This window comes from Phoenix dactylifera, unplaced genomic scaffold (assembly GCF_009389715.1).
Source record: "Phoenix dactylifera cultivar Barhee BC4 unplaced genomic scaffold, palm_55x_up_171113_PBpolish2nd_filt_p 000275F, whole genome shotgun sequence".
NCBI lineage: Eukaryota > Viridiplantae > Streptophyta > Magnoliopsida > Arecales > Arecaceae > Phoenix > Phoenix dactylifera.
Window position 1 is genome coordinate 226,777 of NW_024067760.1, and position 17,483 is coordinate 244,259.

General features: G+C 38.2%; 1 protein-coding gene across 1 annotated transcript; it reads right to left on the minus strand.

Moving 5' to 3' along the window:
* LOC103720746 (vesicle-associated membrane protein 714) lies at positions 1-17,349 on the minus strand. The gene is given in 5 exon segments (XM_039117790.1): positions 1-983; positions 8,109-8,274; positions 9,563-9,708; positions 9,711-9,755; positions 16,918-17,349. Coding segments are annotated over 5 exon segments (639 nt in total). The 5' UTR covers positions 17,135-17,349; the 3' UTR covers positions 1-918.
* Between the last annotated feature and the right edge of the window lie 134 nt (positions 17,350-17,483).

Sequence of the window (17,483 nt, forward strand, 5' to 3'; positions counted from 1 at the left end):
CCAAAATCAGCATACACAATAACTTGCAAATACAAGGCTACAAGTAAACTATCTGGAGGAAGATTAATAGAACCAAACGTAAGTTTGTAAAAATAAATAAAGGCATGCTCTTACCCTGCCTCAAATACATCATTCAATATGCAAGTACATTCATATGGATCATCCAGTCAATAAAATATCAATTTGACAGGCCATATTTGCAATTTAAACAACGCACATAAATGAAGCAAAATAAGTGACAAGCAGACCCTATAGCTAACATTAGCTAGAGTGTAGAGTGGAGTACTATTGACAGTCATTCTTGTACTATATCCAGTTAGTAGCCAATAAACGCGCTACGACTCATTAGTCAGATGGCATGTTGACATGGCAAATCAATGCCTGGGGTTGAAACAGATAATAGAGCATTTGAATTGTTAGGGCATTGCAACTTGGCCCACTTCGGCTTGTAGGATCCAAACGTATGCAATAAATAAACATAACATGAATTATTAACTAAAGACACCCCGATACCCCTCACAGATACAGACAGAACCAAACTACTAAAAGCACATAGCGACTGGGCTACTTCAACACCAAGAAGGCAGACCAGCAAGCTAAAGGCCTGTACGTAAATGATCTTTCACCAATACTAGCATAAATCTGAAAGTGACAAATTTGGGAAACCTAAATACCACATCATTAGAAAAAGAGGCTTAAACCCTAGTCTTTGCTCTTAAGATATGCTTAGCCAAATACAAGTCTGGTATAGGAGGTTGTGACAATGAGGCTCATAGTCCTCAGTGGAGCCAATATAGCAGTATGATCAAACATTGAGAAAGTTTTCTTTGCCATAAGGAATTGATTGATAATTTGTTAAGCAAGAAGCATAGCACAAGGATAGCTGCGACTAGAAAAGTTCAAAAGATATAGTGCTTTTTATATAACAAAGGTAGTAAAAGGCACTCCAGCCACAAGGAAATGATCGAGAGAGCTCCAGCCACCTACACAAAAGAAGACCGATTGGAGTCCATAAGCATCGCCAAATCATTGATCCAAACTGCTTGCTAATCAGGTTGACTGACTGCTTACTAAAAATGAGCTTAAAAGTAGTAAAAACCCCACAGTTTGCCTGTGATCAAAATCAAAATTAGATTGACAACAGACCCTTTTGTTCCAATTCTCTCCACACTTTCCCCACCATGCACGAGGTAAAATGTCTGCTACTTCCAACATTATACTTTGAAGGCACAGCATAAAAGCCAAAAGTGAAACCATTAGGAAAGAATCCAAATAACCATCTATTTTCATCATCTTTTCTAGTTCCAGCTTCATCGAAAGATTTTCATCTTTTCCTCCCCCTTCCAAATCTTGTTACAGATTTTTAATCCCTCAAGGCCACCCTTTTCCTTAATTTCTCAAGTAAAGAAATTTGTTTCCATATCTGATAGAAAATAGATAACAAGTTCCCAATCTCCTGAAATTAGGTTATTCAATCAAGGCCAATCAATCTATCTGTTATCTCCCAAGTCCTGGTACGGGAGTGTACCAACTTAAAGGATTCCAATAGTCCATTTTTTACTTAGAAGTCTTAGTGATGTTTAAAGTTTTTTATGTCAAGCTCTGCAGAATTACTGTAGCAGGCATTATCCATTGTACTGTAGCAGAGACTGTAATAGTACTGTAGCAGCAACTAGTTAGGTGCTTTTGTGTCTTTCAGTTATCTTCTTCTTATGTTTTAGTTGATGGCTAGGATTTCCTTTTAATTCAAGGGTTAATATTTTATGTTCTTAAGGATTAGAGCGTACATAAATGTTGTAGTCATTTCTTTTGGGAGACAATGTTGAGATGATCTGATGAAAAGAAAGAAAAGAAGCCAAGGTTCAGCTATCCTCCCTCTCCTATTACTCTCTCTCTTCATTTCTTATTCTTCTTTCCTCTTATTCTTCTATCTTTACTCTATCGATGATCTATTTTCCCCTTCCATGTTCATACTGTTCATTTTCTGCAGTCGATAACTGCTCTTGGATCTGATTATACTTGGAGCTATAATCAATTTATTTTGCACTACTTTGATCCCTTAAGACCACTAGAAGTCTTGCCATCCATTATTAACCCTTACACATATATATAATATATTATATTACAAAAGAAACACTTTAAAGTTCAAAGTACTTATCTCCATTCATAAAACCCTAAATCCTTTTTTCAAAACCCTAATCCTTCACTTCTAGGTCACCATTAAATGTAAACAGCCCTAATTGCATGCTGTCGTACATCAATTTGACATCAGAGCTAAAGGTCCTGCTCTGCTCTTCCTCTCTTTTCCTTGATCCCTTTGATTCTCTTTGTCCTTCCCCTTTTACCATGAGGGACTTACTTTCATGTTATTCATCAACATGTCAAATACAAGAAGGTTTTCAATAATGATCCTGCATCACTTAGAGCTGTGTTGCAAATATATGCTATAGTGTAAGGTTTTGACAAAGCATTAATGTGGATGAAGGTCCATCTTATGGCAATGAGAATGTTGCAACTAAACTGAGGACCTGTCCATCAAAGGCCCTAGAAGCCATGATCCTCCATATCAAGGACTTGTAATGGAAAATTTGTCAATCAAGAAATTTGTAGTTGATGATGCATCTAGCATCTTAAAGGAAGAAGATCAAAAGATTGAAGACCAACACATGGAGCTCTCATGGCAAGATCATGTTATCACTCCAGAGTCCACTATCAAGATCAAGCAATATGAAGATCCATTCCTTGTTGATTTGCTGGATTCATCAAGCAATTCCATCCAGTGGATGATTACAGGTTGCTGGTCAACAACCAAAGGACACCATAATGACCAATGTAACACCCCAACTCTACAATATTCTATTTATGGCTGCTTGTATGGTTGAGCTAAATACAGTTTACCATATAGCTATTAGTGTGTATATGATCCAGTTAAAACTTTGAGGAGTTATCTTAGGAATACGTGGAGATATTGAGGATCAAAAAAAAATTGCTACGGAGACCCTAAGTGTAAAACTAGACAAATGCAAGGACTAAATCTAAAAGGCCATAGGCTGGGACACCTCATGCTATCTCTAATTAATGCTATCTCTAATACTTGCCACCTCATACTTGTTACCACCTCTTTAAGCATTGCCACCTCATGCCTGACATGCCACCGTGGCATCAGGCCAGTTCAGTTGTTCGGGTCTGAACTGAGCAGAACCACCCAATTGCGCTCGGTTCGGAGCGAATCAGGGTAGTTTGAGCCCCATACCCTTTTTTCTTTCCCTTTTCCTTCTTTCTTGCCCATTTCCTACTTTGCCTCCTTCCTTCCTCTCCTTTTCTTCTCCCTTCCTTTTCTTTTTCTTCTCCCTTCCTTTTCTTTCTTTCCTTTTTCTTCATACTCCTTTCCTTTTTTTCTTTCCCTTCCTTTCTTTCTTTCCTTTCCCTCTTTCTTTACTTTCTTCTTCTTTCCTTCCCCTATTTCTTTCATTTTTCTTCTTCTTCCCTCCCTTTTCATCTTCCTTTTCTTCTTCTTTCCTTCCTTTCCTTTTCCTTCTTCTTTCCTTCTGTGGATAAGGAGTACTGTAAACATCCATAAACCTTAATTGGGTACTTTGAATATCAAGTAAGGCTTAATTAGATACTTTGAAAGTACATTACATTAGTATTAAACATCCATAAACTTTAAAACAAGTGTCAAAAATAAAAAAAAAATCAAAGAATGTTGTGCCAATACCGAACTGGCATACATTGCATACCAAATGTTGGTATGGAACGGTTCAGCATTATACGTACCGATCAGGTACCAGTACAGTACCCAATACCGAAACTGTAGACTATGCTTCTTATTAATATTTCGAGATAAATCAACGTGAAAATTTTGTTTCCATGCTTGGAGTAGTTTTTTTGGAATATAAACTTATTAGTCCCATGAAAACTATAAAAAGTAACACTAAATTGCTTGTAATTGTACTACATATCACTACAAAATTTGCAATTGTTATATCGTTTTAAAAGATGAAACCCCTAGTTAGTGATTTAGTAAACCCTTGACTATGGGTGTAATCAACGTCGGCATAACCATCCCAAAGCACCCATTGTGGGACGCACCAACCCGATCAATTACTAGGATGGTTCGGTGGTTCGGCTCGGTAAAAGGTCTAAACTAGGTTGACCAAGCAAAACTACCTAGTTTCACTCGGTTTGGGCAGTTTGGGGCAGTTCAGGCCCCTTACCTTTTACCCCTTTCGTTTTTTCCTCCTTTCTTTCCTTTTTACTTTTTTCCTTCCTTTTTTCCTTTCCTTTTCTCCTCCTCCTTTCTTTGTTTCCTTTTACTTCTTTCTTTCCTTTCTTCCCTCTTTTCTTTTTCTTGTTCCCCTCCGTCCACTCATTCCTTCTTCTTCCTTTCTTTCTTTCCATTTCTTCTTCTATCTTTCCTTTCTTTATTTCTTTTCTTCTCCTTTCCTTCCTTTCTTTTCTTTTTCTTTTTTGGCAGCCTAAAGTTGGCGGTAAGCAGTATCCAAAATAATCAATATTGGAAAACATATATGAGAAAAGATGCTCTGCATATGAGATTGGTGATGAGTAGCTTTTACAGTTCACAAGAAAGCTACCACTATTCATAGAAGAAGCAAAAAAACTAAAAAAAGCATAGAGAAAAGCTACATGCCATGAAATAACTAAAACCCAAAATAAATAAAAAAATACCAAGACCACAATTTTTTCTCTATTTCCGAAAATCATCAATAGATGCATGAGATATTTTCCAAAGAAGAAACTAGATGTTAAATCAGTATAAACACCAAATTATTCTGGAACTATAATACTAAATCTGAGAAGTATAGCACCAAGATCACCTTTCAAGATTGCATAAATTAAATTCAAAAAACTAAACATGATAATATATCAAAAAGACATTGGAATTTTTATTACTAAAATATTTTAATCCATTATCCGGATCTTATGATTTGGATGAAAATAGCCTTATATATTTCGGTTCACATCCTGGGATCAGGATCTTTTAGGATCATAAGATCTCCTTTCCTTCATTTCTTGCTTTCTTTTTTCTTCTTCTTTCCTTCCTTTCTTTCTTTCCTTTTTCTTCTTCTTCCCTTCTTTTCCTTTCTTACCTTTTCTTCTTCTTTCCTTCCTTCCTTTATTTCTTTCCTTTCTCTTATTATTCCTTTCAAACATTATAAAACTTAAAACAATCCTCAAAAAATAGAAGATAAAAAAATATTGTACCTGAACTCGGTATGCATTTGCATACCGAGTTCAGTATAATATGTTGGTACCGTACCATATCGGTCAGGTATCGATTTGGTACCTGATACAAAAATGCAGACCTTGGGTATAATTGTGAGCTACAGTGAACCACTAACCAACGAGTGCAATAGTTTGATTATGAATGAAAATTGGCCAACAGGTAATAATAGCTGGCATATAAATGAAACTTTGACCAGCAAGTACAATAGTTGATCCAAATCAACTCTTAGCTAACGGCTTATTAATCATTGAAAGCCTAACCAAAGGGTATGTAGTTACTGACCATTGGTGTGAAATTAATTGTACCAAGTGTTTTCAAGTTTTCAATGAATTCAAGTGTTTCAAGAGTACTACAAGCATTTAAGTATTTCCGAGACAAGATTTGCCGTGTCATTACCGGTACCATCCTATTACAGTGTTGGTACATAGTACAGTATGATAAGGTTTGGTGTACGCGAGTGTCGGAACGACATGGCACCACATACCGGTTTGGTATGTGTACATACGATACCAACCAGTATGGCAAAGCTTGCCCAAGAATATTCTAGTGTTTCTCACATAACTATACCAGAAATTATGTTTATTTTGATAAATATTATTAATAATTTGTGAGTTTCAATTATAACCAATTTATGATACTCCCACCCAAGGCCCGCCGTACCGGTAACCGGTCGCGTACCGGTGGCCGGCCGGACCGGTACGGTACCGCGGTCCGGTACGTACCGGCTGGTACGGTTCCCGTACCGGTCCGGTACGTACCGGCTGGTACTGGTCCGTACCGGCCGGTACGCGGTGGTTTCAAAAACTACAGCGCGCGGCGCTGTGGTCTAAAAAAAAAAAAATCGTACCGGTGCGAACCGGCCGGTTCGCACCGGTACGAGGCCGGTACCCGGCCGGTACGGGCCCGAACCGGCCGGTACGGGCCCGTACCGGCCGGTTCGGATAAAAAACCGGAAAATACCGGTTTTTATCCCGTTCCGGTACCGGTCCACGGCCGGACCGGTACGGCATTCCATGCTCCCACCCTTTTGCTATGATTAATCTTAAGTTGTTCACTATGTTCGCGTGCCTGCTGAGCTATGTAGCCCATCATTGAATTATGACATTTCATAGTGAGAGACTGATTAACATTGTGCTACTTAAAAGCCTAAAGTGCATTTGGTTTACACTAGTGAAGCTAATGAAAGAAAGTTCCATTTGTGTATATTAAAGTGATTTTATAGCTGCAGAGGTGATAGTATTAATAGTGTGAGGAGAGCGTTCTGTAACGTACTTACACTAAGATGTAATATTCATCTATATAATGAACTATTTGTATATTATACGACAATGGAATGAATTGAACATTGTTATGACTTCAAGACAGTGAGCTAACAAAATTTAAATTTGGATGAGATTTACCTTTGCTCTAACGATCAAATGGCCATTACTTTACTATTACATGACTCGATGCTTAAGTTGAGAATTAGTGTTTTCAGAGCAATTAATCAAATCTAATTGAAGTCATCAGTTTCCATAACTGGAGTCATGCTCAGGACTTGCCAGATCCAGGATCTGTAGCATGGCAACAGACTAGTGATGTGATAGCATGACAATCCTGCATATACCTATGACATCAAATTTTGAAGACTCAATGGTGGATCAAGCTTCTGCATGACAGCTAGATCTTGAGGATGATAACCATGCAACCAAAGCAAATGATATGGAAGTGTACTAATTAAAAGATTCTAAGGGTCCATGTTTTACTTAAAAAGTTTTAGTGAAGTTTAAAGATCCTTCTATGTCAAGTTGCTGTAGCATTACTGTACTGGGTACGATTCATGGCACCGTAGCAGGGACTGTTCATAGTACGATAACAGCAACTTATTGGAGTCCTTTCTATCTTTTACTACTTCTCTTCTTATGTTTTAATTGATGGCTCAGGTTTCTTTTTAATTCAAAGGTTAAGATTTTATGTTGTCAGAGATGAGAGTGTATATAAAGGTTGTAATCCTCTCTTTCAGCAATGATTTAAGATCATCTGATTAAAAGAAAGAAAAGAAGCCAAGGTTTGACTATCTTGCCTCTCCTTCTCTTATTCTCTTTCTTTATTTCTTCTTCTTCTTCTTTGTCTGATTCTTCTATCTTTACTCTACTGTTCTTCTATTTCCCTTATTATTCCATGTTCTTACTGTTTATTCTCTGTGGTTGACAACTGATCTACATCTGATTATACTTGGACAGTTGGACCTATAATCAATTCATTTTGCACTACTTTGGTCCCTTAAGACCTCCAGAAATCTTGCCATCCATTACTAACCCTTAAAAAAGGAACACTTCAAAGGCCTTATCCCTGCTCATAAAACTCTAAATCCTTTTTCCAAGACCCCAATCCTTTGGCTTCTACATCCACCATCTCACGTAAACAACCATAACTCCATGCTGTCTAACATCAAGTCTCCTATCATCTATCACTGCCAACTTCATGTCCTAAATTTTCTATCAAGATGAACATAAAATCATTCACCTGCTCAACATTTATAACTGTCTCCCTTCCCCCCTTAAGCACATCCATTGATTGGTTAAATCTCTAATGCTATGTGCTAAGAAAGTACACCTCCTTCCTCACCCAGAATAGGGTCTGGGCAAACCCAGTCAACGGATCCCCTACCCTCTTTCACAATATCTTAATTAACTCCCTCCACTCATCCTTCTTACAAGACAGGTAAAATAGAAAGGAAATTACCTTATGACTTATGATCTAGGACTTCGCAATTAAATAATTACTTTACCCATCCAACTGTCTAGCCAAGAAGTATCATGAAAAATTCTATCTTGTAGAAATAAGGAGAGAATAATTTGATGTCAGAGTAGGCACTTACAAAAGCTTGGCCATTTTTCATCCAAAGTGCTCGGCGAAGGCGTCTGGACTGCTTCTTGAAATGGGAAGGCGCTATCTTGCATTGTAGCAGTTTTGTCAACAAGAAGTGCAATTCTATCTCCTCTGTCCAATATCTTCTCTATATTTTCAACCATGATAGTGTGTATCTGCAAAAATTTAACGATTATATAAGTTTGACAAATATAACCATGCTGCAGGGCCAATTGCATTAAATGCCAGTCAGCAGAAAATCAATGACTATTTGACAAGTTAAAAGAATAAAAAATGCTACAATATTTTTTAATCTCTTAAAATGAGATCTACTCAGGGATGCATCTTAAGCATGATACACAAAAAGTACTGCTAATTAAGCAAGTTATTGCGTTCATATAAAACTGTAAGGATCATGAGATAGTGGCAGCAAAAAGCCTTGACATGTGGAGGAAGGTGGTTTGATCTCAAGATTATGCTTTTTACTGTTGCATCCTGCACCCCCCCCCTTCTCTTTAACAGTAAAGATCTAATTTCAATAAAGGAATATCACAATTGAAGAATGAAATTTTATATCTAAGATTTTTTTTTTGGGATACAGTTTATAACTTAGATTTTTTAAAATTCATAAGTTATATATAAAACAAAAATCTATTAAAAGAACATCCCTTTCTTCCCTTTCTTATGGTTCAAGCATCAAGTAAAACCAAGGAGGAGAAAAAAATACTGTACTTAAGTTAATGCATGCAGAACCTAAAGGAGTATCCAAGAAATCTAATCAGGGAAGTCCACCATAATGAAAGCCTTCATAGAAATCTGCCTGAAGTGTTACTAGATTCTAAATCTACAAGTCTACAAAACCTTAGTAAGCATGAGAAAGTCAAGCAGGAAATTCTGCTTCATCAAAAGACTTTCATAACCTTTTGGTTGAAATTTGTCAAGCCAAATCTCGACAAAACTATCTCAAAACCCCATTAGAGGAAGAATAGTCAAATGCAATCCCTTCTTAGCAACAACATACTTATGTCTGGAAATTAAAATAGGTATTATGATATAGTACCACAGAAAATTAAAAAAGAAAGGTACCAAACAAGTGTCAAGTACTGTCCCCCAATATTTTAGATTGACAAACAACTATTTTTTGATGTTTATATGCAGTGTAGTGCTTCTCGGCAAGAATAAAGCATCTGCTTAATGTATTTAATAATTCTAAGCAACATCCAAATTGATCTGAGATCAACAAGAATGGAAAAGGCAATAAATGGTTTCAGTGGCAACGGCATACGCCTCAATAATATTAAAAAACAAAAATATTTTAGGGGGAAATAACAGGACTGCCATACAGGCTTGAAGAACAACATGTCAAATGTTATTTGCATTTGCTACCTGAAAGAAGTGCTTCCTTCCTGTACCGAAAAAAAAAATGAAGTACTTTCCTTTTTGAGCTAATAAGCATAAACTTGCCTCACTGACTTCACCTCGCATACGGTTAAGCGTATCAACACTTGGATTACTGGAAAAGAATTCCATCTGCTGGTGTAGCACTCTAGAGAACTCATCATTCATCGCATAAGCTAATGCAGAATGAGCAACTCTGCCATAAGTTTTTCATAAATCTCATGTGGAATATCCTCCAAGTATAAAAAAGGAACCCTCCCTACAGAAAAAAAAAGAACATGAAAATGAAAACCAAGGTAAAGAAAGTGAAACAGAATTTTTCCAAAATAAACCTGAACATCCAACCAGGTATATAAGGAAAGTGTATTTTCCAAGTCATTAAGACTATTTTTATGGAATAACTCATTAATAAATTGCATATTGATTTTGAAAGGCAGAAGATATGTTATTGCTTGCCCTTCTTTGCATTCCTTTTCTTTTCCAGTGATAGTTGTGGTAGGATGCAGGAAAAAGGTAAATGAGAAAAGAGAAGAGGGTCATACTAATTTCCCTTTGGGCTTGAGTAAGAGAGAATAAATAACATCAAGCCAGTAATCAGGCATCAAAATATTTAGCATAGTAAACAACATAAAGTCAACATAATTTCCACAGAAAGGCATCTTTCCTCACCTCTATTTCCAAAGAATCGACAAGTAGGTCATCAAAGAGAATTTTACAAGATTCAGAGACCTATGAATGTATATTTATCAACACATGACGATTTAATGCTTGGATAATTGAAAAGAGCAAAAAGACGATTCTTCAACTTTCTCTGCTTAATATCCTTTCCCAGATGGAGTTGGGACACAAGATGCATCATGAGAAAGGCTAAAAAACTCTTCCATGAGTCTCATGTATATATACCACTCAAGTAGAGGCCATAGCAATTCCTACATTACAGACATTAACATAAATCGAAAACCAATTCTTGCCAAATAAGCAACAACTTGCAACAAAACTTTATCCTCGAAGGATCCAAACTCATGCACTTTCTATGAGTGATCTTTGCTAAGGATGGCGGAACCATCCTGAACCGCCCATCTCTGAACATACTGAGCCATACCAATCTCGTATTTTTGATGGTCAGCGTGGCAATAGGCTTCGCTTCGTAGACTGGTTTCCCAACCGTTGCAAAGATTTCGCGAGGAATGGTCAGGGCGGCGCGGGGATGTGATTCACCAAGCTGGGGCGATTCCAGTTTTGTGCTCAGATTCAGGGGGAGAATATGTCTCATCAGCTTTCTCTCAGTTTACAACCACTCATGGAATTGATCATCAGTTCTCCTGCGAATATAGCTCACAGCAAAATCGGTGGCAAACCGGACGGTTCCAGCAAGCAAAATGAGAAACGAGCGACGGAGGGGGGAGAGGGAGAAAGAAAGAGAGAAAAAGAGAGAGACAAGGGAGGAGCGAGAGCGAGAGGGAGGAAGAGAGAGGGAGGGTGGCGGACGGGCAGTGGAGGACCGCAGAGGGCTGAGGAGCCGTGCGGAGGGGTAGAGCAGGAGCTCTATCTTTGGTTCTCCTATTTCATTCGAAACAGGAGTCTGAGAGGAGGGCCCCTTTTTCATTTCAAAAAAAACTAAATGAAGTCGATCTCCCTTCCTTCCCCTCTCTCTCTTCCTCTCTCCGTTCTCCCTCTCCCCCAGCCTCTCTACTGCATCGATACGGGCCTGGCATGGAACAGCACAAGGGCATGCCGAATCATTGCCGTCGGGCAACCGGTCCGAGCCTTGATACCAGCACAATCGTTGCTATAACGGCAATATAAATCAAATTGGATTAAACATAATAATAGCTTTGCTTTAAATTAGAAACAAAACAATTAATTACATGCCCAATGTTTGGGAAACCCCAATAGATCGTTTACCTAAAATTCATGCCCTAACATTTGGCCCAAAAAAATAAGTGGAAAAATCCACATTCAACAAATATAAAGCAGCAGATCAATTGGCATTGGTAGGGGTGTCGAGGGGAGAGCAAAGGTAGGGAAGGTATCAAACACGGTGTCTTACTTATTATCGAGATATTTAGTAACGTAAATTTTTATCATAGATGGCCTTAGGTTTAAGTGTCTCTAATACAATGAAAGTACAATTTTTTTTTGAAAAATGGGTAGCCAATTATCTTGTATGGGATAAAAAAAACTCACCTAATATGTAGGTATATGCCATTTAAAGAAAGAAAGAAACCAGGGCAAGAAGCGCTTGCTATGATCTTGTTTCTTTAAGTGTGGGGGCACAAAAATTGGGAGTAGAAGAGTGTTTATCCAAAGAAAAAGGAAGGAGAAAAAAAAGACAGAAGCAGTTCATCCTTTTTAACCACCAAAAATGTCAACTACCTTAAAGACCGCCACCTTTATAATTCATTTTTTTATTTATTTATAGTGCGTACGGGCCATTGCTTGGTGCAATGATAAAGGCTTAGGCCGACAAGTGCATGGCACTGGTTTCAGTCCTCTATCCATTTTATATCCACCTAAAGTGTCAATTACCTTAGAGGCTGCCACTTTTATAATATTTTTTTATTTATTTATACTTTTAGGGGTCATTACTTAGTTCAATGGTAAATGCTTGGGCTGACAAATACAATGGTACAGATTTGGTCCACCCTTTTTAAGATCCACTTAAATGTCAACTACCCTGGAGATTGCCAACTTAAGTGTCAACTACCTTAGAGAGTGCCGCTTTTTATAAATTTTTTTTCTTTCGTCACTCTATAGTGCATAGGGGTCATTGCTTGGTGCAAAGGTAAGGGGCAATGTAGGCCGAACCGAACCGAACCACCCAGTTCGGCCCATGCCGGTTGGAAACCGAGTTATTTTACTTATTGGAATTGGTTCCGGCCTCGAACCAGCCGGAACCATTCGGAAACCGGCCAATTTCGCTCAAACTCGGTGCAAACTGTCCAATTCGCACCGAGTCGACCCGGTTTAAAACCAGGCCACCTCCCCCTCTACTTCGTTTTGTTAAAAAGAAGTGTCTGAAGGCCTTCCCAAGCAGTTTTTTTATGAAGTTTGTTTAGCCATAAGACAGCTAAACGATTCTCCTTTCTCCCAACTTTGCAAAATCACACCGATTCAGCATGATTGAAGCAAAATCCAAGCCTAAATAAGGTGTGCTTCTCTCCCCTATTCATTCTTTTTTTTTTCTGTGAAGGACAATAGGTAATGAACAACTACTACTAACCTAGGGCTGAGGATTCTAGGGTTTAAATTGGGAATTTACAGTTTTTTTCCATTGAAAAATTAAAATCAAGAGCGTGCTGGAATTTTTTTGGCAAAAGTCTGATTCGTATTAGCATAAAAGGTCTATGGGAAATAAAGTATGCTTTCAATAAAATGATTAGAAGAAGGCATTGGTTATAACTAGATGACAAAAAAAATGAAACGAGAGAAAAGGATAAAGGGGAGGGAAATAATAGTACTTGGACTCACTCTAGGACCTAGGAGTCACAACATAGGATTCAAAAGTCTCACAACTCCATTGTGGAATCACACCACAAGAGTAAAAGAAAACAAAGATCCCATTCTTTCATCCAGAATCTGCATAAAAGTACTTTTAACTTGATTCACATATTTAAAGAAACAGAAAACCCTAAGAACATACCTTTGACCCCCTAAAATACCCCTTATAATGCATCCATTTACTGTTGATAGTTATTATAGCACGAAAAGTAAAAACTAAAATGCAAGAGAGATCCCAAGCCATGCTGTCTTCTAACCTCAGTCTCCAGCATAGTAGTATGAATAAAATCTTACATTGTGTCTCTATTTCCATTGTCTCTATTCCGCCACTACATTGCATGGTGGATTCATGCTTTCTCAATTATAACCGAATTTATACCATGTTTTACCAAGTGTAGACTTTGATTAAATCCTCCTTCCACCTTCCGTTAAATTCAATCTAAGATATAAGGATCAATAATATTTGGGGTTTGAAACCTATTCCTACGTCACATACCTATTACTCCACATACTCCCATGCAAGGACCACTAAATCGTTCCTGAACTAGGTGGTTTGGGACGTACCAAACCAGACTGAACAATCGTTTGGATAGTTTGGCCGATCGATCCAGTTCTCTCTCTTTCTATAAAAACCCCTTCGCCCTCCTGAACTTGTCTTTTCTCTCTATCCCTCTCGACCCTTCTCTCCCCCTCTCCGATATGGTTCGAATGGTCGATCCAGTTCCCCTTTTCTTTATAAAAGCCTCCCCTCCCTCCCGATCCTCTCCCTCTCTCTCGACTCTTCTCTCCCTCTTGCTCTCTCTCCCAATCTCTCAATTCCTCTCTCCTTCTCTCCCTCTCTCTTGATTCTACTCTCGAAAGCTTCCTCTCCCCTTGCCCCTCCCTCTCTTCGATGCTACGTCGCAACCAACAACTCCATGATAATGATGGCTCCAAGTACACCTCTCCCTCTTCCCTCTCTCTCAACTTACTTGAGAGCGTCCTCTCCCCTCCACCCCTCTCTTAATGCTCCACTATATTTGATGACTACAACAACGGTGCCGGCTAGGGTAGGGCTCGACAACAACGAGGTACGCCTCTCTCCTCCTATCTCTCTCTCCCTCTTTTTCTCATTCTCCACCCTCTTCCTCTCCTTCCTCCATTTTCGGTACACCTCCACTCCGTACGATATGCACAAGGTAGCAATACTAAACCGGAGCATCAGCCGAAACATCCTCTGACACCGGCAAACCTAGCTCCTATACCTTGTACCACTTGAAAAACTAACTAACATGAAATCTTTCATTCCCTACATGGATTATGGTACCTCCTAATAGAATTTCCCTACATGTTCTATGGGTCTAATTAAAAGTTGTATTAAAACCTCTTGAGATACCATTATAGATTTATTCTAATTATAGAATCATAATTTTACAACCAAAGTCCACATATAACAATACCTCCCAAGGGCCAAATTTGATATGTTTAGGAAATTGTCAACATGGAATGACCTTAATGCTAGCCTTAGAGTTACTAGAAAAACTCTCTTAAAGACCAGTATGTGTTTTGAAGGAATCATTTGGCAATTCCATGTTATGATTCCAAAAACAATTGATATTCATTTAAAAATAATAATCCTCCCAAATAAATGTCTAAGCTAAAATCAATTTTTATCAAAGGACAGTCTGTAAGTCTTACTTAATATTTGTTTAAAGAATCACAGAAGTCAAAGAATTTTTCTTCTTGCTTTCAATGGAAGCATATAAGTTATCACTTTATGCATCTATTATGAATCAAATGTGCAAAAACACTGAGACCTTCATGAGTTTGATGGTTACAGTTTTCTCCAACATTTGGAGTCCAAGCAGTTTGGACCCCTAGAAGGCCTAAGCTCCAATCCAAGTTAATCTTTGCTACATGATGCACCAATGCTTGGCCCACCCTATGGTAACCTAGCATGAAAGCTCTATCCTATGCAAAACTGGGTAGCAAAACCTCCCTCTCCTTTTATGTAAATTTTTTAAAAAAAAATAGAAAGAACTACTATATGCAGCAAAAAAAAAAAGATATGACATACTCTCTGAGTGACCCTTCCAATAACAACTGAACTAATGATGGCAGAGACTTGCTATCCTCCACCACCCGGCCTCCCCTTCATCTTCCCATTGTTCCTCCATCCCCCTTTCCAAGAACCACACCAAACTCCCCTCCTTACATCCATCATGACTGCCATCACGCTATAACACATCCTCAATATGTACTAAATCAAATGAAGTGGTAATTTCACAATTTTCTAAGGAGATAGAAACACCCCAATTTTCCTTCATTTCAGTCAATAGAAAGAAATTTCAATTTTCATTTCCAGTGAGCCAATACTCAGAAAACTGGATCTTTTCTTCCTTTTCTTTCTCTTATCCACAAGTTTATTTACAGCCAAACAAACACTAAATGAGGATCATGTATACAACAATTCAATAATTTTTTTAAAAAAATAATTTCTCTAGCATAAAAATAATTTGGTCCACCATAGATTTATAAATGTCTATGTCCTTTTGCACAATTAGGGGTATGGATAAAAACTTATGGCAAATTCATGCTTTCTTAACAAAACAGAATTTGGGCTTTATGAATTCTCTTTTCTTTTGCCAATTGTAGACTCTGATTAAATCCTCCATCCATCTTTCTATTTAGATTTAATTTGTAATATAGAGATAAACAAATTCTGGACTAAAACCCTGTTCCCATATCATGTTCCTATTGTTGCTCAGGCTCCCATTCCTTATGACACTTTAGACAATGAACAACACAAAATTATTATTTGTTGTATGGAGTATGCTCCCTTCTGGTAGCATTCCTCCATGAATTTTAAGGGTCTCATCAAAATTCATATTAAATTTCTTTCAAAATGTAGATTAAATCCAACTATCAGGATCCACCATGGAGTTACATTAATGATTGTCTTATAGTTACCAGGAAATCTCTCTTGAAGGATCATATGTATTTTAGAGGAATCATTCCACACTAGTTCCAAATTATGATTCCAAAGAATTGGATACTTGTTTTAAAACATAATGATCCTTCCCAAATATATGTATTTAAGCTAATATGGATTTTTATCAAATGATAGTTTGCAGTTTCAGCTTATATGTGTTTAAAGAATCAACGAAACCTCAGAAGTCTCTTTTTGCCTCTAGTGTAAGCACATATATTTTGATAGCCTATGTAAAATTGAATTGGAAGTATACATGTATCAAGAAGTGGGAGCTTATAAATTGGTTGCTTGCAAATTTATGCAACATTTTGAGCCCGGCAATTTAGGCCCCTAAAATATCTAGTTGTCTTTCAGAAATCCAAGTCAGCCATTCCCACATGATGTACCCGAACTCAGCCCAACCAACAGGAACTCGGCATGAAAACTCTTTCATCTGCAGAAAGAGAACTAAACCTACTCTCCAGATGACACCCACGCTCCATTAACAATTCGCCTCCAACATTAAGCATGAAGCCCCGGGGGGGAGGGGGGGGAGAGAAAAAGCACCCGTTCCCACAGGCTACTCGTTTACAATTTTTTTTTAGAAACCAATAAAAGTACACTATTTTCTTAATCTGAAGCAGTCAATGATACTTGAAATATCTAGGATCAACTTATTGAACTAGAAGAATCCTGTTGATGCCCTATCAGGCTCGCATCGCGTCTTCAAATAAAAATTAACCAAATAAATTGCTACTACACACGCACACATCAAACCAGCTACAGAAACAACCGACTTAAAACCCTAAAAAATCCCAACTTTTACTCAATAACCACTCAAAACCCTCGACTTCACACAAAGTAGGCCATCAGATTACACCCAATGGAACTAAAAATCATTTGAAGGATAAACTGGAGCGATAAGATTTAGGACTGGAAAAGAAACAAGCGGCAACGGCATTGAACTCACTTCCGAAGGTATCGTTGGCCATGCAGAGGAAGGTGAGGCCATCGGATCGGAGAATGTGGAAGATGTAGCGGTCCTGGGAGAGGCAGAGCCTGGAGTCGGAGGCCGGGGGGAGCTTCTCGAGGATCCGCCGGGCCACAGCACCCGTGTTGCCCGTCGCAGCGGCAAATTCGGCAAGGATCACCGTTCCTCTCGCCACCACGGCGTAGATAATCGCCATGAGAGGAGGAGTCTCCCTTTCTCCTCCCTCTCTATATGGGTTGTTAGGGATTTAGGAGCAAGGATGGGCCGCCGGAGAAGGCAGTGTGACACCCGCCCTTCCTCTTTCACTAGGCAGTCAACGCTCAAAGGAAAAAGAACTTGCAAAACCGAAACTATCTCGGTTCTCATTATTTACCATGATCGCTCTTATATGTAGAGAGAGAAAGATCCACCGGACTCCTTTGATTTGGGGCCAAATTAAACCGTCCTATCAGCTAAAATCAAAGAGCAGCTATTTTTTTCCTTATTAACATTAAGTTAGCGTTTTGGAAAGAAAATTTAAAAAATAAATATTTAATGAGACAAGA